The 19881-nt window shown below is 44.1% G+C and overlaps 1 protein-coding gene across 1 annotated transcript in view; it reads left to right on the forward strand.

The window, feature by feature from the left end:
- The first annotated feature begins 7510 nt into the window (after nt 1-7510).
- MRAP (melanocortin 2 receptor accessory protein) overlaps nt 7511-19881 on the forward strand; it is a 14868-nt gene continuing 2497 nt past the window's right edge. Inside the window, exons 1-2 of the mRNA XM_065421920.1 lie at nt 7511-7616; nt 13616-13715. Of these exons, the coding sequence (XP_065277992.1) occupies nt 7511-7616; nt 13616-13715 (206 nt within the window). The remainder of the gene's footprint in view (nt 7617-13615; nt 13716-19881) is intronic.

Here is a 19881-nt window from a genome sequence, read left to right on the forward strand (position 1 = left end):
TTGGAGTTGCTTCCCTGGTGCATCCATGTACAATTTTGGGGCCCAAGATCCATGCAACAAAATGCTTTAGAAGCCTGTTCCCGAGAGTCAATTGATTGCTATACGCTTTTGTAGAACACAGAATAAAAACGCTGTACCATTAAATACCTTAGCCTTTATTTATTGTTAAAAAGGGTAAAACCTCATAACTGTGTGTAGCTCCAGCTATCATTGTCCAAGCTGTGAGAGGGGGTGGGGTGATGGGGAAACTCAGGAATGCTGTGAAGTGAAAAGGAATGTGTGAGCATAGAGGAGGGTGGGGTGGGCAAAGAATTGTATATGTGCATGTGCTGCAGTGGAGGTCGACCACGGATCTGCTCAGTCTGCAGCTGTATCAAAGACTTGAGCATCTCTGTCTGATCCTCCATAACTTTTATCATCCGCTCTGTCGCTTGCCTAGCAAATGCTGCATTGGCTTCCCAACACTCTTTGCATTACCTGGTCTGTCTCTCATCGCACTGCAGCACCTCCCTGAACATGTCTTCTTTGCTGCGTCTAGGCTTTTTCCTTATCTGCCGAAGCCGGTCGGCAGGGGTGCGTGGTATGTTCCTCAAGGTCTCGGCTGCTGTGGGCAATGCACAGAAGAGGGATTGTTACATTCCAGCAAACGATTGAAACATTTCAGTAACAAGGGCCTTTTGCAACCTAGCAATCACTTTCTCACTGACTCTACGCACACAGCTCTGCGAGCACCAGCACCCCAATCATGGTGAGTGTCAGGAGTATGGGGAAGGCAGTTGTGCATACAGACAAAACGGTCACGGATTGCAGGGTAGCTTTACAGGGAACTCATTCTAATATTATCACACACTTTTTCACAGGCGGCCAACCTGCTTGCTGACATCTCACTACTGCAAGTGAGCAGGGAAACCAGGGCACAACTACTGCATGCTTGCGACTTTCACCCCGGTCTATGGCCTTGGCTACACTGGTGCTTTACAGCGCTGCAACTTTCTCGCTCAGGGGTGTGAAAAAACACCCCCCTGAGCGCAGCAAGTTACAGCGCTGTAAAGCGCTAGTGTAAACAGTGCCCCAGCGTAAGCTAATCCCCTCGGGGAGGTGGAATACCTGCAGCGCTGGGAGAGCTCTCTCCCAGCGCTGGCGCCGTGACCACACTCGCACTTCAAAGCGCTGCTGCGGGAGCGCTCCCGCGGCAGCGCTTTGGAGTTTCGAGTGTAGCCAAGCCCTATATGCAGCTCAACTATGTGCCGCTTTGGTCCCAGCTCCCGTGACTGATAAATTGCATGGTACAGTTTCCTACAATGGGAGAACCAGGGCAGCCCAGAGGATTCAGGGGGCCTGGGGCAAAGCGGGGGAGCTGCGGCGCTTGTACTCACCCGGCAGCAGTCCGGGTCTTCGGCGGCATTTCGGTGGCGGGGGGCCCTTCAGTCACTCCACGTCTTCTGCAACACTGAAGGACCCCCCGCCAAAATGCTGCCGAAGACCCGGACCTCTGCCGGGCCAGGGCTTGCGGGGCCCGGGGTCTAGGGCAAATTGCCCCATTTGCCCCCCCTCCCCCGGCGGCCCCGGGGAGAATTTATAAGGCTGCAATCCCTTAGAATCTGCGGCAGAGGATTAACAAGTACCTCTTGGAAACTTTCCAGAGCCTTTCTGGAGGATTCCTTGCAGGTCTCTATGTCCATCGACACCCTGCTTGGCCATGCAGATTAGTTACACAGGGCAATGTCCAGCTCACATAAAACACTACCTGCCTCCCACTTTTCAATTCCTTACACAAACCACAGCAACTTACCCGACATCTCATCTGCTTCCTGCTCCCCATAGAGCACTTCTGGAGTGGAGAAAAGTTCCTGGCTGCATGCCCCACTGTGCGACCCCACTGGGAACTCCACATCCTCTTCTACCTCCACTTCTTCATCCAGAATTTCAGCCTCCAGGTTACCCCCTCTTTCTGCTGCCTCCGAAGTATCCACGGGGCTATCGGCGATGGAGGTGGGGTCACCACCGAGGTTAGCATTCAGCTCCTTATAGAAGTGGCAGGTCTTAGGTGCACTACAGGAGCGATGGTTTGCCTCCCGCTCCTTATGGTACGCCTGCCTCAGTTCCTTTATCTTCGCTCTTCACTGCTGTGTGTCCCGATAATAGCCCTTTTTGCACAAGCCTTGAGAAATTTGCCCATATGTGTCCCGATTCCTACGGTTCAATTGTAGCTGTGACTGAACAGACTCCTCTCTCCATATACTGATCAGATCCAACAGCTCAGCGGTGGTCTAAGCAGGAGCGCGTTTGGTGCAATAGCCAGCCATGCTTACCAGGGAAGCCACCTAGGAAGCTCACATGGGAAGCCAGCAAGCAGGAAATGAGATTTAAAATTCCCGGGGCTTGCAAAGGGGAGGGACGGGTTGGCTGCAGGGCAGCGGAGTTGAAACTGCTGACCAGAGCGGCAGCATGGGAACTGTGGGACACTTTCTGGAGGCCAATAAAATCGTGGAAAAAAGGTGTGGTGTCTATACTGGCTGTTTGTTGACAATAAAGGTAGGGGAAAAGACAAAAGTCACTCGCGGGGTGGAAGTTTTTTGTCACCAAAACTGGGCGGGTTTTTTTTGACAAAAGTCCCATTGCAGTGTGTACGCTATCGCTGTTTTGTTGCTAAAAGGCAGCTTTTGTTGACAAAACTTGCCAGTGTAGACAAGCCCTAAGGGTGTAGCCATACCTTAAGTGGGTCCAGGAGCAGAATGGGAGCCATTGGAGGAAAGCAGGGAGCCGTGAAGGAGCTGTGAGCAAGCCATTGGGAGGGTGGGGGGAGGGAAACATTGTTCAAGTTTTTCCTCCAAATAAGCTGGCATTTTGGGGCTGATAGTGCAATGTAAATTTTAGGTTATTTTCTCTGTTTTCCCTTCTAAGCAGAATGTAAGCTAACACGCACTAGAATGCACACAGAAATGGTGACCTCTGACTTATTTGAAAAACGGTCTGTGCACACTTTTTCGCATGTTCCTAACTGCTCAGCGGGACAAGAGCCTTACTATTGGGTGGGGGAAAACAGGCCTGACAGAAGAAAACCGAGTTAAAAGGAACAGGCAACTTAAGAATCAAACTTTTGAATTTTGATTTTGCTTCTCTTGTACGAACTACTTTACTGTAACTAAAAATGTTAGCGGGAAAATAATTCTCTCTTTTTTTTTCTTTTTTGCATACTTCAAGCATTTGATACAGCTTTGTTCAAAGTCACTTTCACTGCTTCTCCTTCTCAGTCAGTTTCCCCTGTTTATGTGGGTCTTTCACAAAGCGGCAGAAGAGAGAAAACATCTTAAAGATAGGACAGTTATGACTGTAAACTCATAAAAAAGGGTAGGGAGATTCTCAGGGAGGAAGAATGGATCAGTGGTTAGAGTTCTGGCCTGGGCTGTGGGAGGTGTGCATTCAATTCTTGCTCTGCCACAGATTTCACTGCTCTACAGCCAAAATGCTTCTGAAATAAATGTAGTCAAACTTTACTAATTCTGGGTCACTGAGAACGAAAATGATGCTTAAAATTGTTGATTGGCTCTAGTTTTCAAGATATGCTATTGGGTCAGAATATACGACCCTTGACTTGGGAATGGCGGAGGATAAGTGAGTTATAAAGGGAAGGGATCTCAATTTAAACCAGAAATGACTAAAATACATCTTTGACTGGATCTATGAATAAATCTATGACTGGGTTTGGACAGTACTTGCTTTTTAGGCAAAACAATGAATGATGCAATCTGAAGCTGGTATTGCATCATACATGATATGAATTGCATCATGTTATTCCTAGAAGTCATGGATGATGCAATCATAACGAAGCTTACATCACTCTGCTGAACAAATTGCCCTATATCAGCTCTAGAAATCATACAGTGTCGTGCTCTCTTATCTGTCAGTGTTTGATTTTGCAAAGGGACACATTTCTGTTTAGCCAAAGTGAGCAGAGATGCCTCGTACTTGTGTGAACAGTGCAGATAACTTCTGCTATGTTTGTGGTGAAGTGACTTTTGCATCACAAAAGCGCAGTATAACCACTACGGTTAAGAAAGCCTATCACCTTTATTTTGGCTGCAAAATTGGAGATCAGGACAAGAGGTGGGCCCCACACATATGCTGCAACACTTGTGCAACAAATCTTCGCCAGTGGTTGAACAGGAAAAGGAAATCTATGCCTTTTGCAGTGCCAATGATTTGGAGAGAGCCAACAGATCATACCAGCAATTGTTACTTCTGCATGGTGCCTCCAGTTGGGAAAGGTGTGTCAAAGAAGAAAAAGTGGACTGTGCATTATCCAAACATTCCATCAGCTATACGCCCAGTACCCCACGGAGAAGGGCTGCTGGTTTCTGATGCACCAGAATCATTCTCACTTGAGTCAGACGAGGAAGAGGAAGAGGATGAAACTTCTGGTCCTGAATCATCAATGTCAGAGGACCCACATTTTCTCCCATCCTCCTCCTCTGAACCACACCTCAGAACACAAGGTGAACTGAATGACCTTGTCAGGGATTTGGAACTACCCAAGAGTAAGGCAGAGCTGTTGGGCTCCAGACTACAGCAGTGGAATCTCCTGGCAGGTGACGTTAGGGTTTCCATGTTCCATGACCGTCAAAAGGATCTTGTCCCATTCTTCTTCATGGAAGGTGATCTTGTAGCCTGCAACAACATCGATGGTGTGATGGCAGCCCTCAACATCGTTCATGATCCAGATGAGTGGAGACTGTTCATTGATTCATCGAAGACGAGTCTTAAAGCTGTTTTACTGCATAATGGCAATGTTTTGCCATCAATTCCAGTTGGTCATGCAGTCCATATGAAGGAAACCTATGACAACATGAAACAACTTTTGAGGTGCATAAACTATGACCAACATCAGTGGCAGCTTTGTGGCGATTTGAAGGTTGTTGCTCTCTTGCTTGGTCTGCAGACTGGATACACAAAGTACTGCTGTTTTCTCTGCGAATGGGATAGTCGTGCAAGAGATTCCCACTACATCAAGAAAGACTGGCCACTCCGACAGTCATTGGAGCCTGGGAGGAAAAGTGTTCAGCATCCACCACTTGTTGAATCAAGGAAGATTTTGTTACCACCCTTACACATCAAGCTGGGTCTGATGAAGAACTTTGACAAGGCCATTGACAAAACACAAGCAGCTGTCAAGTACCTCCGTGGAAAATTTCCAAGGTTAAGTGAAGCTAAGATAAAGGAAGGTGTCTTTGTTGGTCCTCAGATTCGTGAACTTCTTCGAGATGATGCATCTGACCATGCACTGCGTGGCAAGGAAAAGACGGCATGGAAAGCCTTCCAGTTAGTGGCAATAAATTTTCTCGGAAACAACAAGGCAGACAACTACAGGTTGTTGGTGGAAAACCTCCTCAAGGCATACAAAAGCCTTGATTGCAACATGTCACTAAAGATACATTTTTTGCACTCTCATCTAGATTTTTTTCCACCGAACTGTGGAGCAGTGAGCGACAAGCACGGCGAGCGATTTCACCAGGACATTGCAACAATGGAGAAACGCTATCAGGGCAAATGGAGCCCATCAATGCTTGCAGACTATTGCTGGACAGTGACAAGAGATGCTCCATTTAATGAATACAAGAGACAAGCCAAGAAGCACCGAGTAGACACTGAATAGGACTAAACTATGTACATAATAGTTTTTTGCCTTTTGTTTCATAATAAAATTTATTTATATAACCCTTTTGCTGATTTTTAAAGTGTTACATAAACAGGACAGGTGAAATATTATCATGTAAAGCAACCATAAACACATGAAAAGACCTAGGTTTACAATTTATGATTAAAACTCTACTATCTACACAATATACATAGACATAAAATGTAAAAACTTAAATATCTTAGAAACAGTAGCCAATCAGTTGTTTTAATTGTCATATTTGAATTCAGCACATCAAAATACATAATAAATAGCACATTTTATCTCTGAAGCAGATGACTTCTCAAAAATTGTAGACCAGTGTTTCCTGTGTGACTCTGGGCTAGACACATAGGGTATGCCTACGCTACAGCGCACAGCTATGGCGCTGTGGCTGTGGCACTGTAGTGTAGATCTTTCCTACATCAAGAGAAGGAGGTTTTCCATCGATGTAATTAATCCACCTCTCCAAGATGTGGTAGCAAGGTCAATGGAAGAATTTCTCCATCGACCTACTCCTGTCTACATCAGGGGTTATGTAGACCAAACTACAATGCTCAAGGCATGACATTTTTCACAGCCCCAAGCGACTTAGCTAGGCTGATCTAAGGATGGACCAGGCCTTAGTCTCTCTAGCCCAGATCCTCAAAGGTATTTAGGCACCTAACTCCCATTGATTTCAATTGAAGTTAGGAACCTAAATATCTTTATGAATCTGGGCTTCAGTTATCCATCTGCAATATGCAGATAATGTTATTTCTCTACCTCTCAGGGTGTGTTGTGAAGATGAATGCATTAAAGATTATGAGGTGCTCAACTACTGTGGTGATGGGGACTATATAAGTACATAAGATAAACAAGTAGGTGTAGTACTTTTGAAACAGACAGATTTAATTTTAACTAATCTGCCTCCTACTACTGTATTTGTGATTCCTACTTCAGGCTGACAACAAATGCTCCTCTGCAGTCTGTCTGTTTTAGAGAGAATCGTAGAGACCCTATGCTACACAGATATCAAAAGGAAAAATCTGACACTATTCAGACATCACATTTAGTATCTATCAAACTCCTATCACCAAATAGACAACCATGTCTGATTGGGACAACCATGATGTATGGTGTAGTTCTCAGGAATACATTTAAAAACTGATGGAGGATCTGTCTTCCTGTTAATGTTAGTAATTTCTCTTCTAATAAAATGTTTTGCATATGTGTTTGTGTAGGTATTTCAAAGATTACTGTTGAAAGCACTGAATCTCTTCTACTTACATTCTGCCTGGGGCCTATTTTTACATCATTTGTTTGGAATGGCTGGTATTAAGGCAAATCATTTAAAATATTTGATAGAAAATCTCCAGCTGTTCCAATACCGTCTTTTATTTAAGGAGTAATTTATCAGGCCCTCTAGGGTATATGTGTCATAGAGTCATGATTATTTTTTAGGAAAGCTCTTTTCAGTGGGTCAAGAATATCTGTTTCATGCTGAGGGCTTCACTGATGCTAGTTACTCATTGGGAATAGTTTATAACTCATTTTGGCTTTTGTCCATTCTATTACTGTTTACTTGACATCCATGTCAATACAAAGCAGGGTGGAAAATAGCTAGTACATAATTGCCCACCAGCAACAGAGGTTGTTATTAGGTGTCTGTCATAGTCTGACGTTCATTTCTGCTAAATGGTATCTAAGCAGTCCTTGAGTTGCAGGATATGAGGACTTTCAGAATGATTTACACAGGCATCAGTTATGCAATCTCTATATGAGGACACTGAAGTGTCGTAGAAAATAAAAGAGTATTAGATTGGAGTTCTGAGATGATTAAAATGTGCTACTGAAATGGCTATCAGAACAAACTCATCTGAGTATTATTGGTCTTATGAATATTACTGGGACTATTTGGATCCAGTTCCTGTAGATGAAAGGAAGTTGAAGGCTAATAAATGTAAGTATTGCATAGTAACAGCTTCTGATCTAGTATGTGAAGAGTTAGATAAGAACAAAATAGGTTGAATAATCTCCCTTAATATCTTCACTATCATGTTTCTCTTTGTAACATAGACTATAATGGGTTATATATATGTAATTTTATAGCTGACCCTCTGTATTTCCAAACTCTCACAACACTTAGTAGGTTCTAATGGCAGTTGATACTAATACTGCAATATTATTTCATTTACTGTACAGTGTATTTATTTGAGAAAGATTTTGATACTAACCCATCTAATTGGAAAGAGATTTTTTTTAAAACAATTTACTAAATGGAAGCTTATTCTGAGATGTTAATCAGTAGTTCGTTGTACTCCTAACTGTTTGCATAAGAGAGTAACAAAATAACCTTTTGTTACTCTATATAGTTTTTTTTTTTTTTTCAGTAATAGTTGTTTTCTTCATGGAATGTCAGGCTTGCATTAAAATGTATATAAGTTTTTAGATCTCAATAGAGAAAGAAGTTAAATTTTGATTAATCAGTAACAACAAGAAGCTGAACACACACACACTTTTTTTCTTATTTCTTTTATCTGACATTCATCTCTAACTAATCATATTGATGTTTATTACCATAACAAAAATAATGCATTATAATGGGCATCATTGGGTGCTGTGCAAACCTAAGACCAAGTGCTTGTATGAATCATATCTACAGTATGGCCATGGACGTAGATTCCTTTAGCCTTTGATATTTATTTTCAGTTGATGAAGAAATAAGATGTCACTCATTTCATCCAATTATAATAACTCCACTTGGAGAAAATTAGAATTTCCATTTTGAGTGTAATAAACATTAATGTAATCTTAAATTATTACTTAACATGATAGGTCAAATTCATTCCTAGTGTAACTGCATAGCTTCATCTTATGGAAGCCAAAGGATAAATTCACCAGGGATGAATTTAAAACCAATAAGTATTGGACAGGTGGAATTTATAATTAAGTGACAAAAGACAAAAATATATTATTACATTATTGGTTCCTGTTTAACTGACTGTTACCAAAGACATTTTGGAATATACAAGTACAATATTAAAGGTTCAAAAAACTTTTCACATTGTCATCCATGATCTAGTCTACGAAGAATAAATTATAGTCTTGAAAGACTTTTGCTTATTTGTATAACAGCCATACAAGAAACATTCTCTGTAGTGCCAAGTAATTGATAATACTGAAACTGTAACATTTGAAAAATCCTGGGCTTAACCTCCAGGTGGAGCAGAGCAATGCTTGGTGCACCTGGGAAGGGCCGGGGCATGGGTGGCTTTACATCAGTTTTCAGCCTCTCCTGAAGACTTAGGGACTGCTGGGGGCTGACCCACCCTTGCACAGGATAGAGAACTGCTGTAACAGACTGACAGTATCTTTCTATATCCTAAGTAAACTTTATTGAATTAATTTAAACCTTAATTAATTAGGTTTAATACCTTTGTGTACATTGTATTAAAAATGCCATAGTGTATGTTTATTGTGGAATTATATGTACCTTTTCTAGTAGGGAGGGGAGGTGCTAATGTATTTCCTCTGTTATCAGCCCTTTGAAGCCACCCCTCTGGAGAGGTTTGCATAGACCAGTTCAAATTGGATTCTCCAGGGGCTAACAGACAAAGAAAGGGGTTTTGGATAAATAGCCTAGTTTTAAACTGGCTCAGGCGTTTCATCCTGAACCAGCAAATGGACAAGACCCCTGGTCCACAGAGAACCCCAATCCTTAGGGTAAGGTTGGAAGGTCTGGGTGCTTGTTCTGAGCTGGAACTGTGATGAACATGTAACCACAAGGAATCTCCTTGGGTGGGGAAGCTGAAGGAGTGCTCCTGCCAGAATCCCTGTTAGAGTGAACTGTGGTAAACATATTAGCATGTGTGTAGGGTCTTTTATTGTTTTTAATATGTTTTCTCTTAAATGCTTTTTACCTTAAGAATAAAGTAGGCTTGCATAGGAAGTGCTGTGAGTTAACTTATAAGTGTAGCAATTACACCTGTTAACCATCTATAAAGAGAAAGAAAACAAATGTGTGTGAGCAACTCTGTGCTGGGAATAACACAGTGAAGGCAGGAATGCATGTCTCCACTCAAGAGAGGCAACAGCTTGGAAGTTGGAAGCCTGAGAGTAGATGCCCTTGCTGGACCACTGGTGAAGTTGCCCTGATCTGTGACAGCTGCTAACTTGTTGGCAGATAATGGTCCTCAAATCCCCATTGTGCTCTGGCCCTGCCTTGGAATGGTCCCTGTGCTGGTGCTAGAGGGATGGGCAAAGTTGAGGTTTACCTTAGACTAAAGGAACCCTCAACTGCTGCCATAAACCATCTGTAAGTCCCCTTTGCACTGCTGGATCAGCAAAAATGGGACAGTAGAGCACCCAATTTGAAGCCAATGGGCCTTGCATGCAGGATTATATTAAGCACATGCTTAAGTGCGTTTCTGCATCTGAGCTTCAGTCTCTTGTGAGATGTCATAATATCACTAGTTTTCTAGAGTAGACTAAGCTTGAATTTCCTACTTCAAACAAACAAACAAAGCAAAAAAGGGAACAGCCAATTTTTTTCTCCTGTGCAGGTAATTTTAGTGCCAACTTTTGTTCCTTTGGTCCAATATTAATAACACATTACGGGGCTGAGCTTTTCTCACTGATGAATCTGAAGCCAGCCATGAGGACAAGAGGAATGATGCATCACTTCAGAGAATTACTCAAAGATTTTTCTTTCTATTAATAGCATTGGGCAGTTTACCCATTTTTTCTAAAATAATAATAATACATTAAGCTGACCCTGTAATTGAGTTATAAAAGGCAGGTGAAAAATATAGTCATATAAAAATCTTTTATCAACTATTAGAATAAAGTCTGTTGTTAAAGAAAAGAAGAAAATCCCAATTGATGAAAGGCTAAAAACAGGAAACGTCTCCTGTTTATCTCCCAAGTTCAAATACCACCCTGAGATCCAGAGCAATGTTATCCTCCATTACATATGTAAATAGTTGCACCTTGATTGGTTCCAGTGAGTTCCATGTATAACACTTTCTTATTAAAGCTGGACAATCCCCTCTTCCCCTCTAGTTCTGGTTTGTGTGGGGTTTTATGACTCCAAACTGCCAGATGCAGTTCACACTGTTTTTCATCATTTCAAGCCCTTGAGGTTTGCTTGGAGTATGAACACTCTGTCTCTCCCAATACAAGAGCCTCCCCCACCACCCCTTACTTTAAAGACTTATAGGGGAGAGGGGCCAGGCCAGTGCTCTACAATCCCCTCTTCCCCGTCTAATATTTCTGAGGCACTGCCTGGCTTGTTTATCACGTCTGGCATCTTCAGGTGCTGTAGATGGCTGCTTCCCCAACTTTAGTCTTCAGGGGGCTGCATTATATGTGCTTTATACCTCCTCATAGCCTGGCAAGGGTCTTTTGAAGGAGCTGTACAGCATCCTGAATCTGAGTCAACCCTCTGAGCCTTAACTCCACTTGGCAATTCCTTCTTTATACCTGGGTTGAATTTTGCTTTCACAATGAAAACCAAAATGAGTTGAAACTCTAGTAGGCTTGGAATTTTCTTGCCATCATTTTGCACCATCCTGTTAGTCAGTGACCCAAATCTAGTTAGTGTGTCCAAATCTCAACTGCCTGATAAGAATCCTAATAGGTGACAGGGCCGCCCAGGGGAGGGCAAGTGGGGCAATTTGCCCCGGGCCCCGCAGGGGCCCCCACAAGAATGTCGGAGGCTCCCCCCTGCCTCCACCTTTCCCCATCCCCCGGCGCCTCAGCGCGCCGCGTCCAGGAGCGGCCCTAGACAGTGCTGCAGTGGTGTGGCTCGGGCAGGGCCTGAGGTCCTCCCGCTCGGAGCCACGTGGTAAGGGGGCGGGGCTGCGAGCTCCTGGACGCGGCTCGCTGAGGCTCTGGGAGAGGGGGTAAGCGGCATGGTAAGCCGCTCTGAGCCGGGCACCCCCCCGACCCCATCCACCCCATCCCTGACCCCCAGCTCCGAGCCCAGCCCCTTTGAGCCGGGCACCCCCTGACCCCCAGCTCCGAGCCAAGCCCCTCTGAGCTGGACACCCCCCGACCCCATCTCCCCCACAGCCCTGACCCCCAGCTCCGAGCCCAGCCCCTCTGAGCCGGGCACCCCCTGACCCCGAGCTCCGAGCCCAGGGCCTCTGAGCCGGGCACCCCCCGAGCCCAGCCCCCCACAGCCCTGACCCCTAGCTCCGAGCCCAGCCCCTCTGAGCCGGGCACCCCCCTGACCCCATCCCCCCACAGCCCTGACCCCCAGCTCCGAGCCCAGCCCCTCTGAGCTGGGCACCCCCTGACCCCATCTCCCCCCAGCCCTGAGCCCCAGCTCCGAGCCCAGCCCCTCTGAGCCGGGCACCCCCCGACCCCCAGCTCCAAGCCCAGGCCCTCTGAGCCGGGCACCCCCCGAGCCCAGCCCCCCACAGCCCTGACCCCCAGCTCCAAGCCCAGCCCCTCTGAGCCGGGCACCCCCCTGACCCCATCCCCTCACAGCCCTGACCCTCAGCTCCGAGCCCAGCCCCTCTGAGCCGGGCACCCCCCGACCCAGAGCCCAGCTCCCCACCCACCCCCTGGGCAACAGTAGCACCACCCCCAGACAGCGACAGCCCATTGGCACCATCACCCAGCGACAGCCCATTATGTAATTGCAAATGTATACATACCATTAAAGCATTTAATGTTTTTAAATAATGTATTTCGTGTATTTTCAAATTATTACAAATTAATTTTTGAATGTATTTCACTGGTTATTTTTTACATTTCCAAATACATGTTACTATAGTATTGCAACTTTTTTTTATGGAAGGGGCCCCCGAAATTGCTTTGCCCCAGGCCCCCTGAATCCTCTGGGTGGCCCTGATAGGTGAGCTCTAACTTTAGGTTATTAGTTTAATAGGGAATAAAATGGGTACCCCATGTAAATTAATTAATGTCTCTAATTGCTGATACATTCCAGGTGTTTTCAGTAGAAGCACGTATTCCTACATATTGAGTTTATTTCAATGAACATCAGTGTTCTTTGAGGTAAAAATTTATTTTATCTTAGTAAACATTTGCCTATTGAGTCAATGACCCTTGTTTTTCACCTCAACAGAAGTTAACATCTGCTTATAAATTCTTTACACGTCACAGATGTTCTGTCCCTGGCACCTCACAATATTAAGGCTGGGTAGCACAGTTCCACACTGACCCTAGAAGAGAGCATCCAGTCCTAGAAATGCCATCTAAATATTAAACACACTTCTGATGGTTAAGCACGTGCTAAAACTACTTGAAAGCTACTGTACAGAATTTTCCATGGGACTGACACATTGCTAGGCTCACACGTGACATCACTTTTCAACAAGCTGTTCACCCCATCCTTAGACTCTGAAAGGTCAATTTTAAAATTCCTGGCTGGCAAGAGTTTCATAAGGGTCACATTCCATCCTTTGAATGCATGCACAGAGCTCCTAGTGAGTTCAATAGGTATTGTACTCATGCATCTAAGGGCAGAATTTGCTTCATAGACTGTTACGCTGAGCAATATGGGTGCAGTTTTCCTTTAAAAAAACAGGTGCGTACACTGGAGTTCTGTGATTCTGTGGTAGGAACTAAGTTGTGTAATCTGCAAATGGATAAAATTCTCACAACCTTCTTATGTGCAATATATTGCTTTCCCAAAGATATATGTAGTGCTGGTCACACTAGTGATTAGAGCAGGGGGCTAGGATTAGGATTGCTTTATTTCAGGCCCAGATACACCACACAGTGGCTTGCTATATGACTTTGGATAGTCACTTCATCAAGTCGTGCCTCAATTTCCCTATCTTGAATAGAGAGAATAATACCATTCAGTGGTGGTGTGAAGTTTAATTAATTAAATGGTATAAAATGCTTTGAGACCATCGGTTTATCTGCACATTTTTTACTTGATACTGTATCATTGATGCTGTATGCTTCTTTTTTCTTTTTTAACAGATTCAATTGTCATAGCCTTTTGGGTTGGTATTGCTGCATTTGTGGTGTTTCTGTTCCTTATATTGCTCTACATGTCCCGATCTGGGTCTACACCAGTCAAGTAAGTAAGGCTGTTATACTGCAGATGAGGTACAAACTGATATGTTTGTAGCGGGGGAGGGATAGCTCAGTGGTTGGGGGGGAGGGATAGCTCAGTGGTTTGAGCATTGGCCTGCTAAACCCAGGGTTGTGAGTTCAATCCTTGAGGGGGCCATTTAGGGATCTGGGGCAAAAAAATTGGTCCTGCTAGTGAAGGCAGGGGATTGGACTTGATGACCTTTCAAGGTCCCTTCGAGTTCTATGAGATAGGTATATCCCCATTAAAGAATGTTTAATTCACGTTATAATCAGCATGTAACACTTTTCACAGTTTCAGGGTAACTGCACTTGTATCCCACCTCCATGGTCCGCTCCAGGGGTGCCCAATCAGGTCTCAGGTTTCCAGCTGTCACTTGTCTCTGAGCAGGGACCCTTGTCCCACTTCCTTCAGACTGGGATGTAAAGACTGTGCAGTTCCCTGACATACTCCCTGGCATCCTCAGCAAGTCAGTCTACCTAAATGCCAGCACCTGGTCTGTGCTTTCTCTCCGAGAACAATGCCCAGTGTGTACCAGCAGTTACAAGTACCATACAGCTCTTCCAAAGCAAAGTACATTTATTCACATGGCAAAACCACTACAGAGACAACACAACACATATAAAAAACAACACAAGTTCCTACATGCTTACTAAACACACCAGAAATCACCCACCTTCCATGGTGAGTCTGGTAGGCCAACATCCCTTCCAACCCTTCAGCAAGGTTTGAGGTCTGCTTAGGACCAAAGGTCCTGTCCATTTGCTGAATCAGAAGGAAGACAGTGATTCCATTTAACCTGTGGTAACCCTCCATCATAGAGCAGAACACTATCATACTAAACCATTCATAAATTTAATCCGATGGTCCCCAAAGATACTGCATGGGTTGCAATATCTGTCACAACCCTGACTCACCTTGAAATGACGGAATGACTACATTCTTAATTATATATAGCAGTGCATAAAGCATGACATGGTTTTTTTTATTAGCTAGCCTATGGAAGGGATCAGTTCTCAGCCCAATGTTATTCAATATTTTTATCAAAGGTCTGGAAGAAAATATAAAAGCACGACCGACAAAGTTTGCAGACAAGACAAAGATTGGGAAATAATGAAGAGAATAGGCCACTTGTTCTGAGCCATTTGGATTGCTTGATGAGCTGTTGCTATCGTATAATTTGCATTTTAATAAAGCGAAATGCAAAGTCATATATCACGCAAACAAAGAATGAAGGTCATATGTACAGGATGGAGGACTATATCCTGAAAAACAGCGTCTGAGAAGGAGTTAGGAGTCATGGTGAACAAACAACTATCATGAGTTCCCAGTGTGATGCTGTAGTTAAATGTTTGTGACAACTGAATGGATAAACAGGAGAATATTGAGTAGGAATATGAAGGTGATATTACCTCTGCATACAGCATTGCTTAGACCACTACTAGAATATTGTGCCAGTTTTAGAGTACACACTTTAAAAAGGACGTTGGAAAATTAGAGAAGGTTCAGAAAAGAGCTATAGGAATGATTTCAGGTCTGGAAAACATGTCTTCCTGGGAGAAATTTATGAAACTCAATCCATTTAATTTATCAAATAGAAGGTTAAGAGGTGACTTGATGATTTATAAGCACAGACACAGTGAATAGATTTCTGCTAGATTAAGGAGCCCTCTTGCATCAGTCAAAGACATACCAAAATCTAACAGCTGGAAGTTGAAGCTAGACATGCAAACTGGAAATGGCACACATATTTTTAAGTGAGGATAATTAATCACTGGTACAATTTACCAAGGGATGTGGTAAATTCCTCATCACTTGTTCTAGTTCATCTGTAAGTTATTGGGCTCAATCCTTGAAAATGGGTGAAATTGTATGGCCTGTGTTATGCAGGAGGTCAGATTAGATAATTATAGTAGTCTTCCTTCTGGCTTTAAATATATGAATGGGCCAGATCTTCAGCTGGTTTAAATCACTACAGCTGTACTGAAATCCATGGAGCTCTGTTAATTCACAATGGCTTAAATTCTGGCCCAATGTCTTTTGTTTTAGGGAAGATGTCTTCCACATCCTAGCACAGACCTAAAACTCCTCCATTTCCCTTGCTTTAATCTCCCTCCCCAACCTCACAACCTACATCTCAGCTACTATCCTACACACTGAGCAGGCCTGGAAAGGACTCCCTTTTGAGGCAGTCAAAGATGGTCCATAATCAGTTGGAGGGGTTGCTGTGGAATTATTTGAAGCACCTGCCCACCATAACCTTTGTTGGCCAGAAGCTGGGAATGGGTGACAGGGGATGGATCACTTGATGATTACCTGTTCTGTTCATTCCCTCAGGGGCACCTGGCATTGACCACTGTCGGAAGACAGGATACTGGGCTAGATGGACCTTTGATCTGACCCAGTATGGCTGTTCTTATGTTCTTATAACTGGAGCTGAGTATGTTGCCTCTGTAGCATTCACAGACCTGGGCAGCCTGGAAGTGAAAGGCTGCATTTCAAATTGGGTTTTCTTGCAAAAGAGGGTAGAAAACTAAACACTAAATCAACTCATTAGTAGCCCCTAATGCTCAAAGGCCTGATTTTATCACCCTTACTCACTTCGGGTAATTCCTTATGTATGAGATGTCCCATTTCAAAGGGACTACGTGCAGAACAAGGTACTACTTGGTGTAAGAGAGGTAGAGTCAGGTTTTGAGTTAGTGACACAGCAGAACATAACAGCTTCCTCAGTCTCATGAGTCTGTGTGACATACCAGGATACACTGAGAGAGATCACAAATTGACTCATAATGTTAGCATTATACAGTTCATCATTTGAGTCATGTAAAGCTAGACTTGACAAAGTAGGGGACAACTCTCCAGGAAAAGTAGGTGGACTAAGGTGAAGCCATTCATTTCGATCTCTAACCTCTGTGACTGTGACATAGACTAGAAGAAAGCAATGCCCATTGACACATAGCACTGGTTTGTTTAGCGGGTTCATAGACCTAACATTACTGGAGATTTTGAACTTTGCCTAAGTAAGGTTTTTGTTTGATGCAGTCCACATTTAGTTTACTTTGCTTGCTGCTGGTTTCCTTGAGCAAACAACTTTGTGCAAACATGGATGAATTTGGAAGGCTGTGCCCACTGCTTTTCATAAGCTGTCAGGAGGCAAAAAATTCAGCCCAGCAATTAGGCAGAGAGAGGTTCAAGATTAGGTCACAAACAAGCAGAGACAAACAATAGTATAACATAGTAGTAAAAGGGAGTAATAATACAGTCTAATATATCAGCACCCTAAGGCCTTTGGGACATTAACAAAAGGTAACAACAATACAAAAAGGCAGCTTTCCCAAAGAAACCGCAAAGCAGGAGGCAAACTAATTTCCAGATAAGACATAAATAATACAAGAAACACATCCAACATAAAATTACATGGTTACAGAGGCAAATTCCCTTTAATTTACTGTGCTTAAAGAACTGGCAGGAGAAATTGTATACAAGTAATATTCTCTCAGGAAAGAGAGATTCCTCATTGTAAACAGAGTACTTGCAAGACCTACACAGAAAAGACTAAACATTAGGTGAGCTTTTATACTGTGCCATTGAGAGAGAACACGTAGGACATGTATTGTGCAGTATTACAATATTGCCATATTAATCTCTAGCGTAACTGGTATTTCCGATGTAACCCATTGAAAGTGCTATGGTAACCAATTAAACCTTAGGAGCATTTTATACAAACCATAGGTGTCAATAACTGAAAGGAACACTGGATGATTGATTGTTTATTTAGAGTTTGAAGTTCATCTTGTGTATTGTTTTTCTAGATGTTAGAACATACCATAAGACATTTTAGGAATAGGAGAGGATATCCAGCCCAACACACCTGCCCTTTTTTGATTTACGTTCTACCTGTTTTCATGCTGGTTCACCGTATGCTCCAGTACTTTCCAACTATCACAAGAGTTGGTAACAATAAGGACAAAGATCCTCCTGCTGCCACTGCTAGACCGTTAGGGTAAGGTTAAAAAAACAGCCACTAACCAGGGGAAAAGGCAGCAGAAAACATTCTTTAGGGCCCGAGTCCAGCAATTGGATGGGTGTGGCACACCCCTTTACCTGAGTGGGGCTCTGTTGAAGTCAGCAGATATCCCCACATAGGTGTAGGGTTTGCCTGCAGGCAGTCAGTTGCAAGATCAGGGCCTAAAGCTTCTAATTAATACAGAAGTGTTCTCTCTCTGTGAGCAATAGCAGATATCCAGGGCCTTGCAGGCTGGTTTCCCAGTGGAGATGAAATCAGTGATATGGCACCTTGGTATGTGTTAAGAGTCACTGGTTTTATTTGCACATATACATCAATCCTGGAACAGAGGTGGCCAGACAGTTTTCAGGGCAATCCCTTCTTTCAGGAATCTCAGCCCAACACCAAAGCCAAGTTCCCAGGGGGCAACCCTGCCTCAAGAATTTACTCTAAGGAAATTCTTGTGTTACTTGCACAGCTCCCTCTACCCAGAACAAAAGTTAACAGCAACACAGCACGTCTTCCCAAGACCAAACGTTTACTTGCACACTAAGGAAAACAGTCTTGTAAGACAGCGCCACCTGCAATAACAATATTTTTAACGAGTGGTGCAGTCCTGAAAGGGAATTGTGTAGGAGGAAAGTGGTACTGGGGAACATCAAAAGGTGCTATAACGTTCCATTAATATTAACCACAAAACATCCTTGATTTTATTACTAAAGTGTCATGAACAATTTCACTGTTTTTAAATATTAAGGTCCTGATGCTGCAATTGACAGCATGTGTGCAGTCTGACTTCAGTTGGACTCAGCAGATGCAGCAGCAGGCCCTTGGTTGTCAGTTTCAGGATCACAGCCTGCAAAGACTTTTGAAAACTTTTGTCAGTAATAATATAAAAGTTTCCCCCAAAATCTACGAAGATAAAAATACAGCTCTCGCTTCCCCTTCTTGCTCTAAACCAATGCATTTTCCTTCACTGGTATTTCAAGATATTGTTAAAACTTATTAGTGTTGTAATCGGTGCTTTGGACTTTGCAACAAGGTATAGGGGGTAGAAAGGAAGGGTTTGGACTTCCTAGGGAAGTGTACTAAGTTTCGAGGCCTAATAAGGATAGAATACTTGGTTTCTAATATTTTCAGTCCTTTCCTCCCCATCCTTCAGAACAAGACAGCAATGGTAACTGAAACATGAATATTCTTCTGGGTAGAAACATACTCTGAATCCAGATCTCTTTCCTTAATTTTTTCTGTTTTATTTATTCACAGGGATGGCAGGCTGAGAAAAATGTTTTTGTGGAATTATGCATAATATATCCAGTAACGCTGAAATCACATACCACCCAGCCATACCAGCTCAGGGTTTCATAGAGTTTGTGGCCAGAAAGGACTATTAGATCATCTAGTCTGACTTCCTGTATATTACAGGCCATTACTAAGGCCATGTTTTAGTCACAGGTATTTTTAGTAAAAGTCATGGACAGGTCACAGGCAGTAAACAAAAATTCATGGCCTGTGACCAGTCCATGACTTGTACTATATACCCCTGACCAAATCTTGGGGTGGCCCGGTGCTCTGTGGGGAGCAGCCCGGGGGCGCCATGGGTGCTCTTGGGGGAACAGCAGGGGGTGCAGCAGGCGGCCCAGGACCCTGCTGTTGCTGGGGAGGCGGGGGTTGGTGGAACTGGCAGGCTCCCTACCTGGCTCCTCATAGCTCCACCCTAGGCAGAGGTGCGGCCAGAGGGCTCTGTGCGCTGCCTCCACCCCAAGAGCCGGCTCTGCAGCTGGGAACTGCAGCCAATGGGAGGTGCAGGGGAGGCACCTGTGGGCGGAGGCAATGCGCGGAGCTGTCTGCTAGGAGCTGAGGGAGGGACATGTTGCTGCTTCCAGGGAGCCCCCAAAGGTAAGCGCCGCCCAGCACCCTCACCCCCTCCCACACCCAAATGCCTGCTGCTGCTGGGGGGGGAGGGAAGGGGTGACCCGAGACTTCCCCAGCAGCGGCTGATGCGGCTGGCCCGGGGGATGCCTGAGCTGCTCAGGCAGCCCCCGGGCCAGCCACAGTGGCCACTACAGAAGTCATGTAGGTCACAGAAAGTCACGGAATCCATGACCTCCATGACAAACTCGCAGCCATAGGCATTACATC

Source organism: Emys orbicularis, chromosome 1 (assembly GCF_028017835.1).
Source record: "Emys orbicularis isolate rEmyOrb1 chromosome 1, rEmyOrb1.hap1, whole genome shotgun sequence".
Classification (NCBI taxonomy): domain Eukaryota; kingdom Metazoa; phylum Chordata; order Testudines; family Emydidae; genus Emys; species Emys orbicularis.